Source organism: Kryptolebias marmoratus, linkage group LG16 (assembly GCF_001649575.2).
Source record: "Kryptolebias marmoratus isolate JLee-2015 linkage group LG16, ASM164957v2, whole genome shotgun sequence".
Taxonomy (NCBI): domain Eukaryota; kingdom Metazoa; phylum Chordata; class Actinopteri; order Cyprinodontiformes; family Rivulidae; genus Kryptolebias; species Kryptolebias marmoratus.
Window position 1 is genome coordinate 30872135 of NC_051445.1, and position 15538 is coordinate 30887672.

At 37.3% G+C, this 15538-nt stretch overlaps 1 protein-coding gene across 3 annotated transcripts in view; it reads left to right on the plus strand.

Moving 5' to 3' along the window:
* The window catches only part of grik2 (glutamate receptor, ionotropic, kainate 2), a 649386-nt gene that overhangs the window by 500889 nt on the left and 132959 nt on the right, over nucleotides 1-15538 (plus strand). For all 3 annotated transcript variants that reach the window (XM_037980176.1, XM_037980177.1, XM_037980178.1), the window contains 2 exons: nucleotides 4480-4686; nucleotides 8478-8701. In XM_037980176.1, the coding sequence (XP_037836104.1) occupies nucleotides 4480-4686; nucleotides 8478-8701 (431 nt within the window). The remainder of the gene's footprint in view (nucleotides 1-4479; nucleotides 4687-8477; nucleotides 8702-15538) is intronic.

Consider the following 15538-nt stretch of genomic DNA (forward strand, 5'->3'; position numbering starts at 1 on the left):
GTAAATTATTTTTTTCAATCTAATTTATTGAGGGATTTCATCTTTCTAGTCAAGGGAGGCCTGTAACAAATGATAAATGGGATGAAGAAATAAAACAAATAAAAAGTCATACTAGTAATATTTTCACTAGTATGATCAGGAGGCTCAGTATAAGTGATGGTAGTCAGCATCTGTCTGTTAAGGGCTGAGACTCGTAGAAGAGAGTTTAAAAGATGAGTAGTAATGTGCCACTGATAAGAGGGACTTCAAGGGCCAAAAAGTTATTTATCGATGAGATTTTGTTTAGCTCCACTCCACAGGGACCAGTAGGGTGAAAGGTGTCTTGGCTTTTGCAAACAGTGTCTGGTAACAATAGAGATGGGGGTAATTACCTTGACAGTTGCCTACCAGTTTTCCCTGTTGTACTGATGGCCATTGCTTTTGAAAAAAGTGGTCCATTTTTTTACAAGATAAACAAGCTTGAGAGCTCATCCATCACTGTCTCTATTCAGTGGTGAAAGATGGCTCAAACTAATTGCACTGTTTTAACCGTAAAGGGAGAAAGAGGAATGGTAGCAATCAGAAAATGAAGTACTCTGAGGGAAGGAGGAATTAAATACAAGGAGGCTATGGACTTGATTTTTTTTTCTCAGTGGTAATTGTCAGGGCAATCAATTCATCTTAGAAGGCTGGCTTGTCGTGTTTGGTCCAAGGGTGGCTAGTTGATCTTTCAGTTGCTCAAAATGGGAGTTAACAAAAGTGGCATTTGGGGCTTTCTCATTCCAGTCAATAGCCAAAATGCAAAAGTCCATGGGTTCCATAGGTGGTAAGGGAAGTGTTTGGTCCAAGAGTTCACAGACGAGAGATATAAAAAGTGAAGAGAAGGTTGGTGGAAAGTGAGCAAACAGGTAAGTTCAGAGGTAAGTTGTTTTGCTGAGTGGTAATTAAATAAGGAGTAAAGCTGAGCAACAGTTCCACTCATCGGAGGCATTACTTTCGTAGTAGTCACATCAGGAGGTCCACAAACGAGCTCAACAAGGTAGCAGTCACACGAGGAGAGTGTGCAAGGGAAAACACAGGTAAGTCTAAGCACTAGCTAGCAGTTCCCAGAAATGCAGAACCTGTGCACATACGCCTCCTGAGAAATAAAGAGATGGGGAGAAAAAAAAGGGAAAGAAAGGAAAGCAAGGAAAAGGGATGTTTCCTGGGACTGCCTAGATCTCTGACACGTAAAAACATCACAAGTACATGCCAAAAACTGGCAGTGCAAGCAGAGCATATGGATCATGAGATTGTGTAACAATCTTGTTGGTTCACTGTTATGTAATTTGCATTATCATACTGTATATGTGACATTTAAAGTTGCTATGTATGCTATAGATGCAAAAGTATCAAATATGTAAAATGACAATGTGATGTTATTTTCCGGCTGTTTCATATCCTAATACCCCACATAAGGAAGACAGAGGTATAAGCAAGGATAGTCATGGCTCACCACTCGGTTGATTTATATGGAGACTGCATACACTTGTATTTCCTTCCTGCAGTATCATATATCAGAAAGAGAACAAGACAATGCAATGTCAATCTTCTCATTCAGCAGGAATGAATAATAATTTGTCTTGAAAACTACAATTTTTATCTTTAGTATTCAAACCAATAAAATGTGAAACACCAATAAACATGCCTCTTCCAGTTTTGTTTTAAATGGTTTTCTACCAACAGATTTGACAGACAGACAGACAGACAGACAGGAGAAAGGAGGGAGGCAACCAAGATCCTTGAGTACATCAGGAAGAAAGCCCACAGTAATGATCTGCTGAGTGAATGTCTTAGGCAGCAGAAACCCTATGTGAAAGAGAAGAAAGGGGAACCCTCATAGAAAGACAAGCCCCTGCACGACACATACCACTGGCAGATTGAAGAAGAGGCTGATATAAACAAATCCTACTAGTAGCTAGAAAAGGCTGGACTAAAGGACAGCACAGAGGCACTAATCATGTCAGCACAAGAGTAATAGAGGCCGGAGTCATACCAGGCAGGACCCAAGATGCAGGCTGTGTAAAGATGCCACTGAGACAGTCCAGCACATAACAGCAGGATGTAAGATGCAGGCAGGCAAAGAATAAACATGTGTACCAAGTGTACATGGAACGCCATAACCAAGTGTACAGGAACATCTGTACAGAGTATGGACTGGAAGTCCCACAGTCAAAGTGGGAGCCTCCACCAAGGTTTGGCGGGGAATGGCAGGGCTAAGATACAGTGAAACTTCCAGATACAGACTGACAAACAGGTGATGGCTAGCCAACTGGACATTGTGGTGAAAGATAAGATACAGAAGAAAGCAGTGGTGATAGATGTAGCAGTCCCAAGCGACTGTAACATCAGGAAGAAGGAGCGCAAAAAGCTTGAAGAAACACCAAGAGCTGAAGGAAGAAACAGAGAAGTTGTGGAAATTCAAGGCTTTAGTGGTACTAGTGGTCATCAAAGCACTTATGCCCCTTTTACACAGACCCTAACGGTCCCGGCTCCACTCTACTCGGCTCGCTTTGCGAGCGTTAACATCTGTATTTTTTCGCACTCTGTCCCTGCTTTTTCGGTCCCTGCTTCAGAGTAGGGCAAGCCCTGCTTCGTGGGCGGTGCAAGCTTAGCTCCTGTTCACTCATTGGTCGTGGGTGTGACCAGATGCAAGCATAAAGAGCGAAGGTAGGAATGTAAACAACAGCGTTAGCTTACCCTGCAATATTTATGCCGTTTGTCCCCCAGCTGAAGGTGCTGTAAAGCCTGAAATCTCCGGGGGATAACAGCTGTCCTACTCCGTGCAACAATCGCGGCATCCAGAGCATTTCTTCCACTGCGCCTCTCTTCCTGAAGTCTCAGGAGAATCTGCGTAAGTTTGAAAAACAGCAACAACACAGGGCCAAAGTTGTCCATAGCGCTTTTGTTGTTTACACAACTTGCGCTAAGTTTCGGTAGCGCGCCATGGCCCAGCCCCCCGCAACACAAGGAGGCGTTCCTCCAATACCGACCAAACTGGCCCGTGTGAACGCGATGCATTCTTTATCGAGCCGAGCCGAGCCGAGTAGAGCGGAGTAGAGCTGGACTTCTGAATTAGGGGCCAAACTAGAAATGTGGCTCCAACAGATCCCAGGAACAACCTCAAAGATCTCTGTCCAGAAGAGCACAGTCCTTGGAACAGCTAGGATCCTGCATAGAACCTTCAAGCTCCGAGGCCTCTAGTAGAGGACTCGTGCTTGAAGTGAAAGTGGAACTGAACATATGGAATGAGTACTGTGAGATGAAAGTCTTTTTTATTTATTTATTTTATTAAAAGCAATGAGATTTGTCAGTGAGAAAACCAAAAGTCCTTTTCTTTGTACTTGTTTGGAGGGAATTTGATATTTTAAAAACAGGTTAGCAGTTGCCACTTGTTCATGCTCCACATTTTTTAAAACAATCAGAAACAATATTTTTTTACCTGATTTAAAGTAAGACAAGCTCATCCTGATCACACGATTAAATTATATATTCTGAAAAAGAACAGCCTTTGTATGTTTTCTGGTGTTTTTGTCTTTTAGTTTATTTTTTCACTGTAAAATCTTATCAGTTTTCATTCTGACAAAACAGATTCAAAAGATTCAACAGATTCATGTTGCAAAAACTGCTATGTATAGTATATGTTTGTGTTTATACTGCATATAAATACAATGCTAACAAAATGAGCTAGAGCTGATAGAAATATGTAATGCTTTCATTTGTTTGTGTGTTTGCTTCAGTTGTGGCAAAGTTATATGAAAAACAACAACACCTGCTAGGTGATAAATTATAGGATTTATTTGTCTAAAAGAGACAAGGGAATCATAGAAATGAGGGACATGCTGCTAGAATGGAGGTCTAAGGCTAAGAAAGACACATGGTACATGGAGCAGATGTATAAAAAGGAAGAAGCAGGCAGAGGAGGTAACAGAGAAGGAAGCTTAGAGAGAAGAGAGGAAGAGAAGATTGTAGAGGGGCTGCTTAGTAGGCAGCAGGCAGAGAGGAAATGGTATGAAGAAAGACTTTAGTAATCTCCCCAGCTGTTCATATGAATAAAGGAATTGTAGCAGCTCTTGCTTTTTCTACATTTTGTGCATCATCAGCATCTCTTATCTTATTGACAAAGCATGTGGCCTCCTAAAAACTGGTCCTGGGACCAAAGCCAGCCTGCTGTGTCTGAGAGGAGCACAGAGTCATTGATATAGGGGGTTAACTCCTTTTGTGGTCATGCCTCATATTGCACCCATCTTACCTTACATCACAAAAGTGTCTGCTGCCAAACACACATACAATCACAGCAGTGTTACATTTGCTTTAGTAGCCAAGCCAGTGTGTTTTGGAGTTTGCCAGACTTAAAAGCACATTTCCCATATCAGACAACCTTTTTTAAAAAGTCCTTATTATAAAATAAAAGATGCCAAGTGCTTTAACAATTCATCTTTCAACTATTTTGCCTGACAGGAAGAGCCATATGTGATGTTCAAGAAGTCTGACACCCCGCTGTATGGGAATGACCGCTTTGAAGGCTATTGCATAGACCTGCTGAGAGAGTTGGCCAACATCCTAGGCTTCATCTATGAGGTTCGCCTGGTGGAAGATGGAAAATACGGTGCACAGGATGAGAACACAGGCCAGTGGAATGGCATGGTGAAAGATCTAATGGACCACGTGAGTTTTTTAAATTATAAGGATTATATTGCTGAAAAAAATACTTAAAATAATTCACATTTAAAATCTAAATTTATGGAAATTATGAAGCATTTACACACACACTAAAAGAAATCTCACTACTCCGGCACTGCTGTGCATACTGTGTCCTCCCTTAAATGATAAAGCACAAATACAAAACCAATCACCAAATGTGTCTGTTTAAACTATTTGGTTCGCTTTTGCATTATGTTCCTGGCAAATGGCAACTGGCCACCACGCCAGCCTCTCTCTCTCTCTCTCTCTCTCTCTCTCTCTCTCTCTCTCTCTCTCTCTCACACACACACGACCATGTATATATACATATATATATATGAAAAGCAAACAATGGAGGGCTCATTAGTCTTTTTTTTTTACAAAGTGCTAAGTGCCTTGAAATTAAATTTATTTAATATAATAAAATTTAATAGTGAGTTAACTGTTTATAATTGTCTATTTTATGAAATCAAGTCTGTATTGTCAGCTTCTCTGTTCCATTCATTACAGCATAGGGACACTTTATGAAGTTTCATAACAAAACATGACATGTACAGTAAATTGTATATTTTGTCATTAAACAACACACATTGTTTATGTAGGTTTGTATTTCTGTGCAATTTTTACCTAAACCAGTTTTGAAACACTAAATATTTTGTGTCAGGTTTGTTGTTAGGATTCTGGGACACTTTCTCAGTATTGGACCTCAAGTTCATTGAGTGTTTTGGTCATTACCACTAGCCACTCTCAGCCAGGTGACTTGGTCTCAGCCATAAACAGGAGGCGGTTGCCAAGTTGAGTACCAAGCGAGCCGAGGTAGGCAATAAAATGTGCACAGCCAAGAATACAGTTTTGCAAGCTGTGCACATGAAAATAATCATGATTTTCAGAAACTGGGAACTAGGGCTGCAACAACGAATTGATAAAATCGATAAAATTCGATAATTAAAAGCGTTGGCAACAAAAGTCATTATCGATATGTGTCGCGCAATTTATGCGTCACTAACGTTGTTGTGGAAACGGTGACGTCACCCGCAGCGCTGCAGCGCGTTTGCTGAACAAACTCCGTCCCAAACATGTCATTGCTCTGTCCGCTCCGTAAAAAAAAACAAAAACAAAAAAAAAACTCTGTCCGCTCCGTATGATGATGAAGAAGCTACGGCTCCTCTTCCTCACTGCAAACTTTCTTTCTGCTACTTCATTACCGTTTTGGGGGGCATGTTTTACTCACTGCAGGTTAGAATCTGCTGAATAGGGTTTTGTGTTTAGTCTTAAAGTTGTTAAGCAGCAGAACTAGCTCTGTGAGCTCTGTTAGCAGCAGTTAGCATACAGGAAACTGCACGCTGCTTTCAGCGCCACCCGGTGGCATCACAAAGTAATGTTTAGTCATGGGTCGATCACTGTATGCAAGTGAAGAGTGAGGCAACATTTAACTAAATTTACATCTACTTATTTATGTAATTAATTGTTTTAATGGTACTTGTAGTGTGTGTGTTTAATTGATTTCGTTGTAAGTTTTTTAGAGATGTGAAACACGGGTGGTAAATAAACTTGTTATTTTCTGCTTGAGAGCTAAGTATATAAAGTGAGAATGTTGAATTGAATTTATATTGATTTTTTTTAAAATAAGAAAGTAGTAAAAGTTTTACATCAACCTACTCCTTTACATACAGATAACTTTTTTATGTGGGCCAAAATGAATGACTGAATGAATGAATGAATTCCAAGACGACAGATTAATCGATTAATCGAGAAAATAATCGCCCGATTAATTGATTATTGAAATTATCGTTAGTTGCAGCCCTACTGGGAACGCAGAATGTAGCTGCATGGCTTGCTACTAAAGTACCTAGAATTTGTCTATTTTTTTGCAATTTTGAGTAATCAACCAGTCTCTAACAGTAACAGTCCAGTGAGTTACTGGCTTTAAGGTCAGGATAAAGAAGCAATATTTTTCTTTACCTTAGACTTAGCTATTCAAGTAAGTTGGGCCGTTTGTTTGGTTATCTCAGATACTCAATCTGTTTCAGTTGTTATACTGCGTCACAACTGTACTTGTTGTAGAGCTTGTTCATTTTTGTAAAAATGTTCTCATTTTTGTATTTTAAGAACTGGGTTTATAGTTCAGCCCTTTAACCATGTCAATATGGTGAATAGATTTAGCCAGTTTAATATATCATGGTAAAATGTCTAATTTATTAACAGCTAAATGTTCTGCTGGAAATGAAGAAGAATGGAGGAGTAGCACATAAAGACAAACTAGAGAAAGGAGAACACAAAACGGAAAAACAGGGCGGTAACAGCTTGCTGAATTTAAAAGTATAGTGACCTAAGGCAAGCATAAAATCTGTTATGACTTGTTTCCCCTACAGAGCTTATTAAAACACACACAAGCACACACAATCTACTCACAGCCTTAATCATTACAACCAACATAGTCCCAGTTAGGATAAACTGCACAAGCAAAAAAAAAAAAGCATGCACTGCATGCCAGTAGTCAATATCTGACCTCATGAAAAGCTGCACACAGAGGGGGTCAAGTGGCCCTGAACTCATCCACACTTGTCTTCTGCTTCTATTCTTGATCAGTGTAGTAATTGTTTGTTTTGACAGAAAGTCTTGTTTTCACATGTGTGCAGGGCCAAGTCCCCTGCAAGGTGTTGTTCTTGGTGTCTTCTTGCACTTGACTTAGACAGATGGTGATTACAGTAGACAAGGCCTCAATAGGCTTGGGAGACTTGATCTTAAAGAGTAAAAAAATGTGGAATTGAACTGAACAAGTTTGAAAGGTTATGTAAAAAAAATTGCAAAATTATATGTAATCTAATACTCTAAAGTAGAAATAAAACCTTCCTGGCATATTTGTTTGTTTGTTTTCTTTTGCGGTGTTTCAGATAGATTTAAAGATTACTTTCATCAGAGAGACTCCAAATGTAACAGCAGACTAATCAGGGAGCTCAAACAAATCATCCTTTACAGATAAACAGCAACCTTCATAAAATAAAAAGAAAATATCTTTGAGAAATGAACCACTTGACCTTGCCATGTAGGTTTAGCATTTAGAGTTACAATGCAGGTTAAGATTTATTAACTGTCAACAACATAACAGGTTTCCCTACCCCAGATATGCTTCTAATACTTGATTTTTGAACAGAGATTTTGTATATTGCTTTTCTATATGCATATTGTCCTCCTAGGTATGATCTCCTACAATACAAATGCTTCTCCTATATTCCAATGTATAAGGAAAATTCTTGCTGAACATTGCTAAATATCAGAATGTATAAATGTGCATGTGTTCAGCAAATATTTTTATAGGTAAACCTCTTTCCTTTGCAGTGTTTTAATAGAAATACTCTTCAAGACTCTTTATAAAACACTGAAAAATTGGCATCTTATCCTATAAATATTTGCATTTGTCAGTGCATGCTGTATACTACAGCTTTTTATTCATCTAGGGCACTAAGTAAAGCAATCAAAGCAATAGAAACTAAACAAATAAATTAATGAATACAGGTTTTTGATTTAATCCCCAGAGACAAAAAAGTAAATTTCAAATAATAAATAGCATGCCTCTCCAAGAAATTGCAGCTTTAAGTTTCTTTTAACTTGACGGGTTGAAAGAAAACAAGGGCTTTAAATTTCTTGCTAAGTGCCTTTGGACAGGCTCTGCAGTGTGTAAAGACCCCATTTCCTTAATTTGATTTACTCTAAATGCTTCTTGTACCTGTAACTTAAAGCCCATTCCTTCTTCTTTTCATGTTTTCTATTGACAGAGAGCTGATTTGGCAGTGGCTCCCCTCGCCATCACATATGTGCGTGAAAAGGTTATTGACTTCTCCAAGCCCTTCATGACGCTGGGTATAAGTATACTGTACCGCAAGCCTAATGGGACCAACCCGGGGGTCTTCTCCTTCCTCAACCCCCTCTCGCCTGATATCTGGATGTATATTCTGCTGGCTTACTTGGGTGTCAGTTGTGTGCTGTTTGTCATAGCCAGGTAACATTCAAGAGATTGCAGCTCCACACACAGTCAGACACATAGCTCCCAATGTTTAGCATTACCTACCTTCCCTTTGTGACAGCGCTGACACTGATCATTGTCATACCAAAGTTCAGGCTCAGGATCATCAATGTGTAATAGGATTAATGCTACTTTAATTCTGAAAAATCACACAGATAGTTACCTTTTTCTACTAGCATACATTGTTAAATATCTTGTTTTAGACTGGCACCTTGATTGACTGTTGAATGATCTTGACAAAATTCTTCTCACAGAAGAGGTAGTAAAAAGAAGAAAACAACCAATAAAATACTAAGATACACAGGTGCCCAGAGTTTTGAGGTTTTATCTGTATGTGTTGAAGAGAGTGTCAGATAGCTTGTGCACTCATTATGTATGTAAGTGTAAGTATGTGATTGTGAGAATGCATCACACTCTATGTGAATGGCCACAGCCCTTTTCTTACTTTCCTTTCACTGTCCTCAGTGTCTTAGAGTTATGCTCCTATTTTCTTGTTTCCTCTACTTCAGATCAAATCTGACTGTAATTTCAGAGTTTCAATACTATGTTTCCACCAGATTAAGTTTGTTGAATTTGATGACAGTTTCCATTATTTTTACTGAAGGGGGTTGAATAAATGTTGTTGTTTTTTTGTTCCTTCCTGAGCTCAGTCAGAGACAGACAAGAATTCTGAAATATGTAGCCAGCTCTGTCTGTTCAAACTGCTGTGCTACATAAACATTACAAAGCATAAAGAAAATAACTATCACATGGGTCTGCAACCTGTGGCTCTGGGATTACATGTTGCTCTTTGGCCCCTAAGCAGTAGCTCTCTATAGCATAGACAAAAAGTAACATAGAGATACATTTTGTTTATATTTAAAACTATAATTTGAAAAACTAGTTTTATGAGATTTCCAATTTTATGCAATATGTGATGAAACATTTGCACCTGAACTATACTTGAAAAAAACAAGGAGCAAAATGTATTGATTATCTAGAGCTAATAATTTATTAGCCTTTAGCTGCTTCAGTTATTCAGCTTCCAGTAACACATTATGGGTTGTGTCTGAAATCCATCAGAAAAGTAATTATTTTTATTATGTTTGAGTCAGTAATAGAATCAGATGTTGAAAGCGAAATGGTAAACTTCTATTATCTTCTTCCCAAAAAGTAAAACAGCAATTAAAGCTGTTAGGACAAGAGTCAACAGAAGTAAAGTAATTTTGGGAGAGGGCATTAAAAGAAAAGTTAGAGCTAATATTATATGAGTGTTGAGATATTCTGAACTCTACTGAGAAAATTTCCATAACTAATCTTAACTCATCGCAGAATTTTTGTTGTAAACAAATACATTTTTAATGTTTTTTATTGCAGAAAATGCACAAAAACATGAATGAATTTGAGTTACAATAACCCCCAAACAACTATTTAATGGTATAGAAATTGTGTTAGAAGCATCAAAATTCAAACCAAAAACATTGAAAAATTGCACATTTAAAAGCTATTATGGCTTTAAGGAAAACTATGGCAAGTCACTCTGGTAATACTGAGAATTAAAAGTCAGGGCCTGTCTTTGATACAAACTTAAAGGTTAAAGTAGATGAAGATCTCTGCTTTTACTAAGAGAAAATAAGTAAAAAATTATTAAGTAGTTCTTTTATATGTAGTATTCATATAAAATTGGATTGAGTTTATTTTAATCTTCAATTTCTTTATTTTTTTTATTTTTGGTTCAGCGCACATTTTGTGGGAAAAAAAGGCAAAACAAGCTCTTTAGAATGCAAAGGCTGCAGACCTCTAAACTAGTACATTCGACTGACTTTCATTTCAGTAAAACTTTATATTAAGTTGTTAATTTTAATGTTAGGTTATGACTAAGGCTATGACCTGCAGTACACAGCTAATCAGTGCAGCTGAAATATTGTCTTCAGAGCTTAAAACAGATTGCCAAAAAACAAACTACTGGTGAATTTGCAATGGTGTGTTTTATTTTATTTTATTTTATTTAAATTTATATATTTATGATTGTCTAGAGTAAAGGTGACAAAATCATACACTATACACCAGGGTTTAGTTCTTCTCTGGAGGCTGGTGTCTTTATAGAAAAGCAGTTGCATTGAAATATACATGGAACTATTTGTTAAGAAAGTGCATGGCGAACCCAGAATGCAGAGTCATGGCGAGGTAAAAGAAAACTGATTTATTAACAAAAAGGAAAACAAAAGGCTGACGTGGCAGCAAAACCAAACAACAACAGCTTACAGAAAAGATGTGGGGTGGATAGACATGGATACATGGACAACCAGGAAGAATGAATGAAAAGCGAAGAATGCACGAAACAAACCAGTTTATAAAGGTTTGTAACCATTTTTTATATGGTTATAAAGAACTGAAAGCGAGTAGGAATTGAGTTACAGCTGGGGAGATGACGAGGAACATGTGAGGTGGGCATGGCAGCCATACTGGAGAATTACAGAGCTGAGGGCAGGTGAATAGTGACACAGGAACAACAAAGAACAAAACATGAATCCAAAACACAAAGCACTAAGGAGCAAAACTAAACCATATACACTGACATCAAAGCACAAGAACCCCCAAAAAGAAAAGACATACAGAAAAATAACGCAGACAAACTGAAATCATGATACTATTATAATTTGCAGGACACTGAATTCCAGTTGTGGGTCAGGTGAAAAAGAGAAGAAATTAAAAATCAAAGTTTGATAATTACAGAAGAACTGGTCTCAGTTTGTATCACCACAAAACAAAACCCAGACGGTATGCTGAGGATGAAGTCAATGCACTGCTGTTACGCCCTTGACCTGTCCAGGAAGATTGTGACAACGTAAGGGTAAGCTGATAGGAAGTCTGTACAAACAACCAGCAATGAGATTTAGATTGGGACATGTCCAATACACAGTTTTGTGCATAGTGTTCCACATTAATGCCCCTGCGTTATATTTTACTCTTTTTATTATGTCGGCTTAATTTCTGTGAGCATACATCATTGTGGAATATGTCCAGCTCTCTTGGTGTATTTGTAAACAGTCAGAGTCAGATAAAAGAAGGCATTGTCTTTGTGGTCATATCACCATTTGTGCAAATGCCTTGAAACTTAAGGTATTATCTCACTGAGCTGTGATTGCTGGCGACTAGTTGGCGAACAGCGTACAAGACATGTTTGTAGGGGTTCTCAATTTCCATGCATGGGACAAAGAGTTTTGCAATTTTGACACTTGAATTTTGAACATGTTTTTAAAAATTTGTGTAACAAGCTTTCACTCAAAATAGTCCCAGAGTTATTACAAGCATCTCAAATCCATTTTAAGTGTGTTACATGTGCTCCAACTAGGGCTGGGCGACATATCAAGAATATTTGATATATGGAGAGTTTTCCCTTGTGCAATATCAAAAATGGTTAGACCATATTAATATCGAGTATACATCTTCCCAGCTCCTGCAGATCTATTCCATCTCTCTCTCAAAAATCACGTCTACATAAAAATGAGGAATTTCATGAAATGTGAGTCAGAGACACTCTTGAAAAAGGGGGTGAAAACCTTGTGTTTGACATACTGTCTTCTGACTTTAGCACTAGCATAATAGAAGTTACAAATAGGCTAAATGGTCAGACATAAAGGTGGAAGTGAAGGGAAGGATGCTGTCCACCACCTATAATAAAGTAAGACACTTTACATGGATTATGCACTATTATTATAAACAAATTAAATGAACTGGTGGAGCACTTCTAAGACTAATGCATTTCCAACTTTAAATTGAATTTAATAACATAATTATTGTAAACACAGACACTCAGGGGCTTGGTAGAACTTAGAGGCTTATTTATTAAATATTTTCTGATGTACAGAGTTACTAAGAAATTACTCTAATACAAATTGTTCAATGATGTCTCAGAAAATTCAGCAAAACATAAAAAATATATACTGTCCATTAGTACATCATGAACTTGAAATTTATGGTTCTAATGGAGTCATGTTGCACAATTCTTCCTTCAAAGTTTATTGCAATCTATTACAGTCTTAGTGATTCACAGTAGGAATATGGCTTATTATGAGTGAATTAAAGTTTCCAAACTTTGTTTTTACCCATTTCTTGTGCTGAAATTTATGCAAGGAACTCAAAGGTTTCTGGTTAAATGGAAACATTTTTATTTGATATTAAAATACTTAGCTTACTGGAAGATTAAATACAATTATGAAATAAACAAAACTATTTGTGAATAAACATGCTGCCATTTAATCGGCACTTTAATGTAGGACAATTACTGACTTATGACAGCAGAATATTTTATTTATTATTTCTTGACAATTTGATGTTTATTTCAAATATTATAGCACCAGGAAAAACAACATAAATATTACAGTGAAATTTCTCTTTATTGGATATTTTTAGAAATAGCATCAGTGAACGAGTTGTCATTCTTTCTGACAGTTATCTAGCCACACTAAAATAGATCCTCCAACACTAAAAATTCTAACTTTCAGTTCATCAAAGCAGGAAATCTTGCTTAAGTGCATGCACACAATGTGCATTCAAGCCCATGGACCCAGTTTGTTGTATTTATTTTAAATGTAAGTTGCCTATAATGACTGTGTCCTTCATTTAACATCAGTTCCTGTTCTAAATTTGGTCACTAAACATGATTTTGAAGTGTCAAGTGTTTAGTTTGTGTTTACTGTGAGTACGAGAACAGATTTAGTTGGTTTGATGTTTGATTGTGATTGATTTGTCAATCTGGACCATTCTTATCAAATGGTACCTGAATGCAATAGGGTGACTGGTCAAAAGACACTTTGATGCTCTGTCCTATACTTTAACTGTATCCTAATTTTTGTTTTGGAGCTGGACTGGTTAAAAAAAGTCTCTTCTGCTGTTGAAATATTTGAAAAGTCAGCTGTAAAGTTTCTTGTGTTTTATCCCAGTGAGGAAACAAAAGTCAGAGGATAAATGTCTGTGAGTCAGATTCACTACTGTATTGAATCCAACAATGACACGATTAAAAGAGGATTTTAAAAATGGTGATTATCTTATATATATATATATATATCTCACAATAACATTTTTGTCACCTACCCCAGCCCTGTCTCCAATCCATCTCAACAGTAAAGAACTGTATTTTGATACCTGCACCAGAGCTCTCCTTTCACAGAAAACTTGTCCAGCTCTAAAACCACAACCAGAAAAATCAATGTTTTTGAAAAACTGGTCCAAATCTGCTTCTCTTTATTTCTAAAGGGTGCTTTTGTACAATTAATCATAAATGTGGGGGTCGGCTGTCAAGGTGGGTACAAAGCGGGCTGAGGTGAGTATGATGTGGGCAACAAAATAATATGCAAGGGATAGAATACAGTTTTGCAAGTGGTACATTCAAAAATAAACCATGATTTTAAAAAATACCAAAAAAATGTGAAAATCATGGCTTCATGTCTCGCTGGTCACTTGGTTGCAAACACTCTAAGTTCAATAAGACTTCAAAGGAAAGTTATAATTTTCTCACAATTTTGAGTCACCAACTAGTCTCCCAACAGTTGCAGCCCAGTGAAGTACTACCTTTAGTCAGGTGCAGTATGGTTACAAGGTTTTATTATAGTAATTGGGTTTGAGTTTTTCAACTAAACTGTTTATTGTGGAGTTTAAACTGACATCAAAATGTTTTGTAGATAAAAAGTTATACAGTAAAACGTTTTTAGTTCTTGTTGTCTTTTGTTGCAGGTTTTGTTTGACCATTTCATTTTAGTGAGGAACCATAGTAGAGCAATGTTTTTTGAAGCTTTACTCACTTGTTTGAGTGGCTCTTTGTTGTGGCTGATGTTTGAATTATGGTGAGGAAAGCAGAGCAAATAAAATCTTATGTTAACTCTAAAACTTTTGGGACACAGGGCTCTTTTGTAGCCTCAGCCTAACAGTTTTACTGTTAAAACACGTTTTTAAATTATGTTACTGGCAATATGATCACACAAGAGAATGAAAAGCAGCAACTGTCATCTAAGTTGGCTCAGAATATGCACCAATATGTATTTAATAATACAATATGTAAGGGTAAGTGTATCAATTTCCCCCTCACCATATACTTTCTTTGTCCTGTGTACACAAATGCATGATGGGCTACAAATGCATGACTTTGATGTGGAGAGTTAAACAAATTCATGAAATTTCATAAAACAGGAAATTTTAAGGTACATTATAGCTTCTGAACAGAAAAAAAGGAATACTTACTTCTCTCCACCATGAGAAAAAAAACAATAACAAAAACTATAATAATTATAATAATTATTGGGGCCTGCCAGCAGTGCATACACAGCAGTACAATGCCTTGCGAAGCAAGGCATTGTACTGCCTCATGCAATGCATGCAGGCACCTATTACTCTACACCGAATAAGGTGTCTCTTTATTATATGGTCTTCTTCCGTTACCCTTAATGCAGCCCGAACCGGGCAAAGAAACCCCACAAATTTTATATCAGAACGACCGGCTCGGTCTCGGCATGAGGGCTAGTACTTTTTTTCGCATTTCATGTTACTATGGCGACTTAATAGCCAAAAAACACGCAAAAATTTCGGAATGTTCATGAAATTTTGTCAGTTACACTCTAACCTCACTAACGAGCTTAAGTGTGGAGCTGTCTGAGCACAACACATTTTTTAGCGAACAAACTGCTCCTACGCCCACATTTTTTATGATACATTAACAAATTATATATCAAAACGTAGGCATTTTTGTCTTCTTTCAGGCAATGTGTTTACTTTTCCTGTAGGTCTTATAGTTTTCTGTCAAATCGCCCCAGAAGGCAGAGTGGTACCTGAAGATCT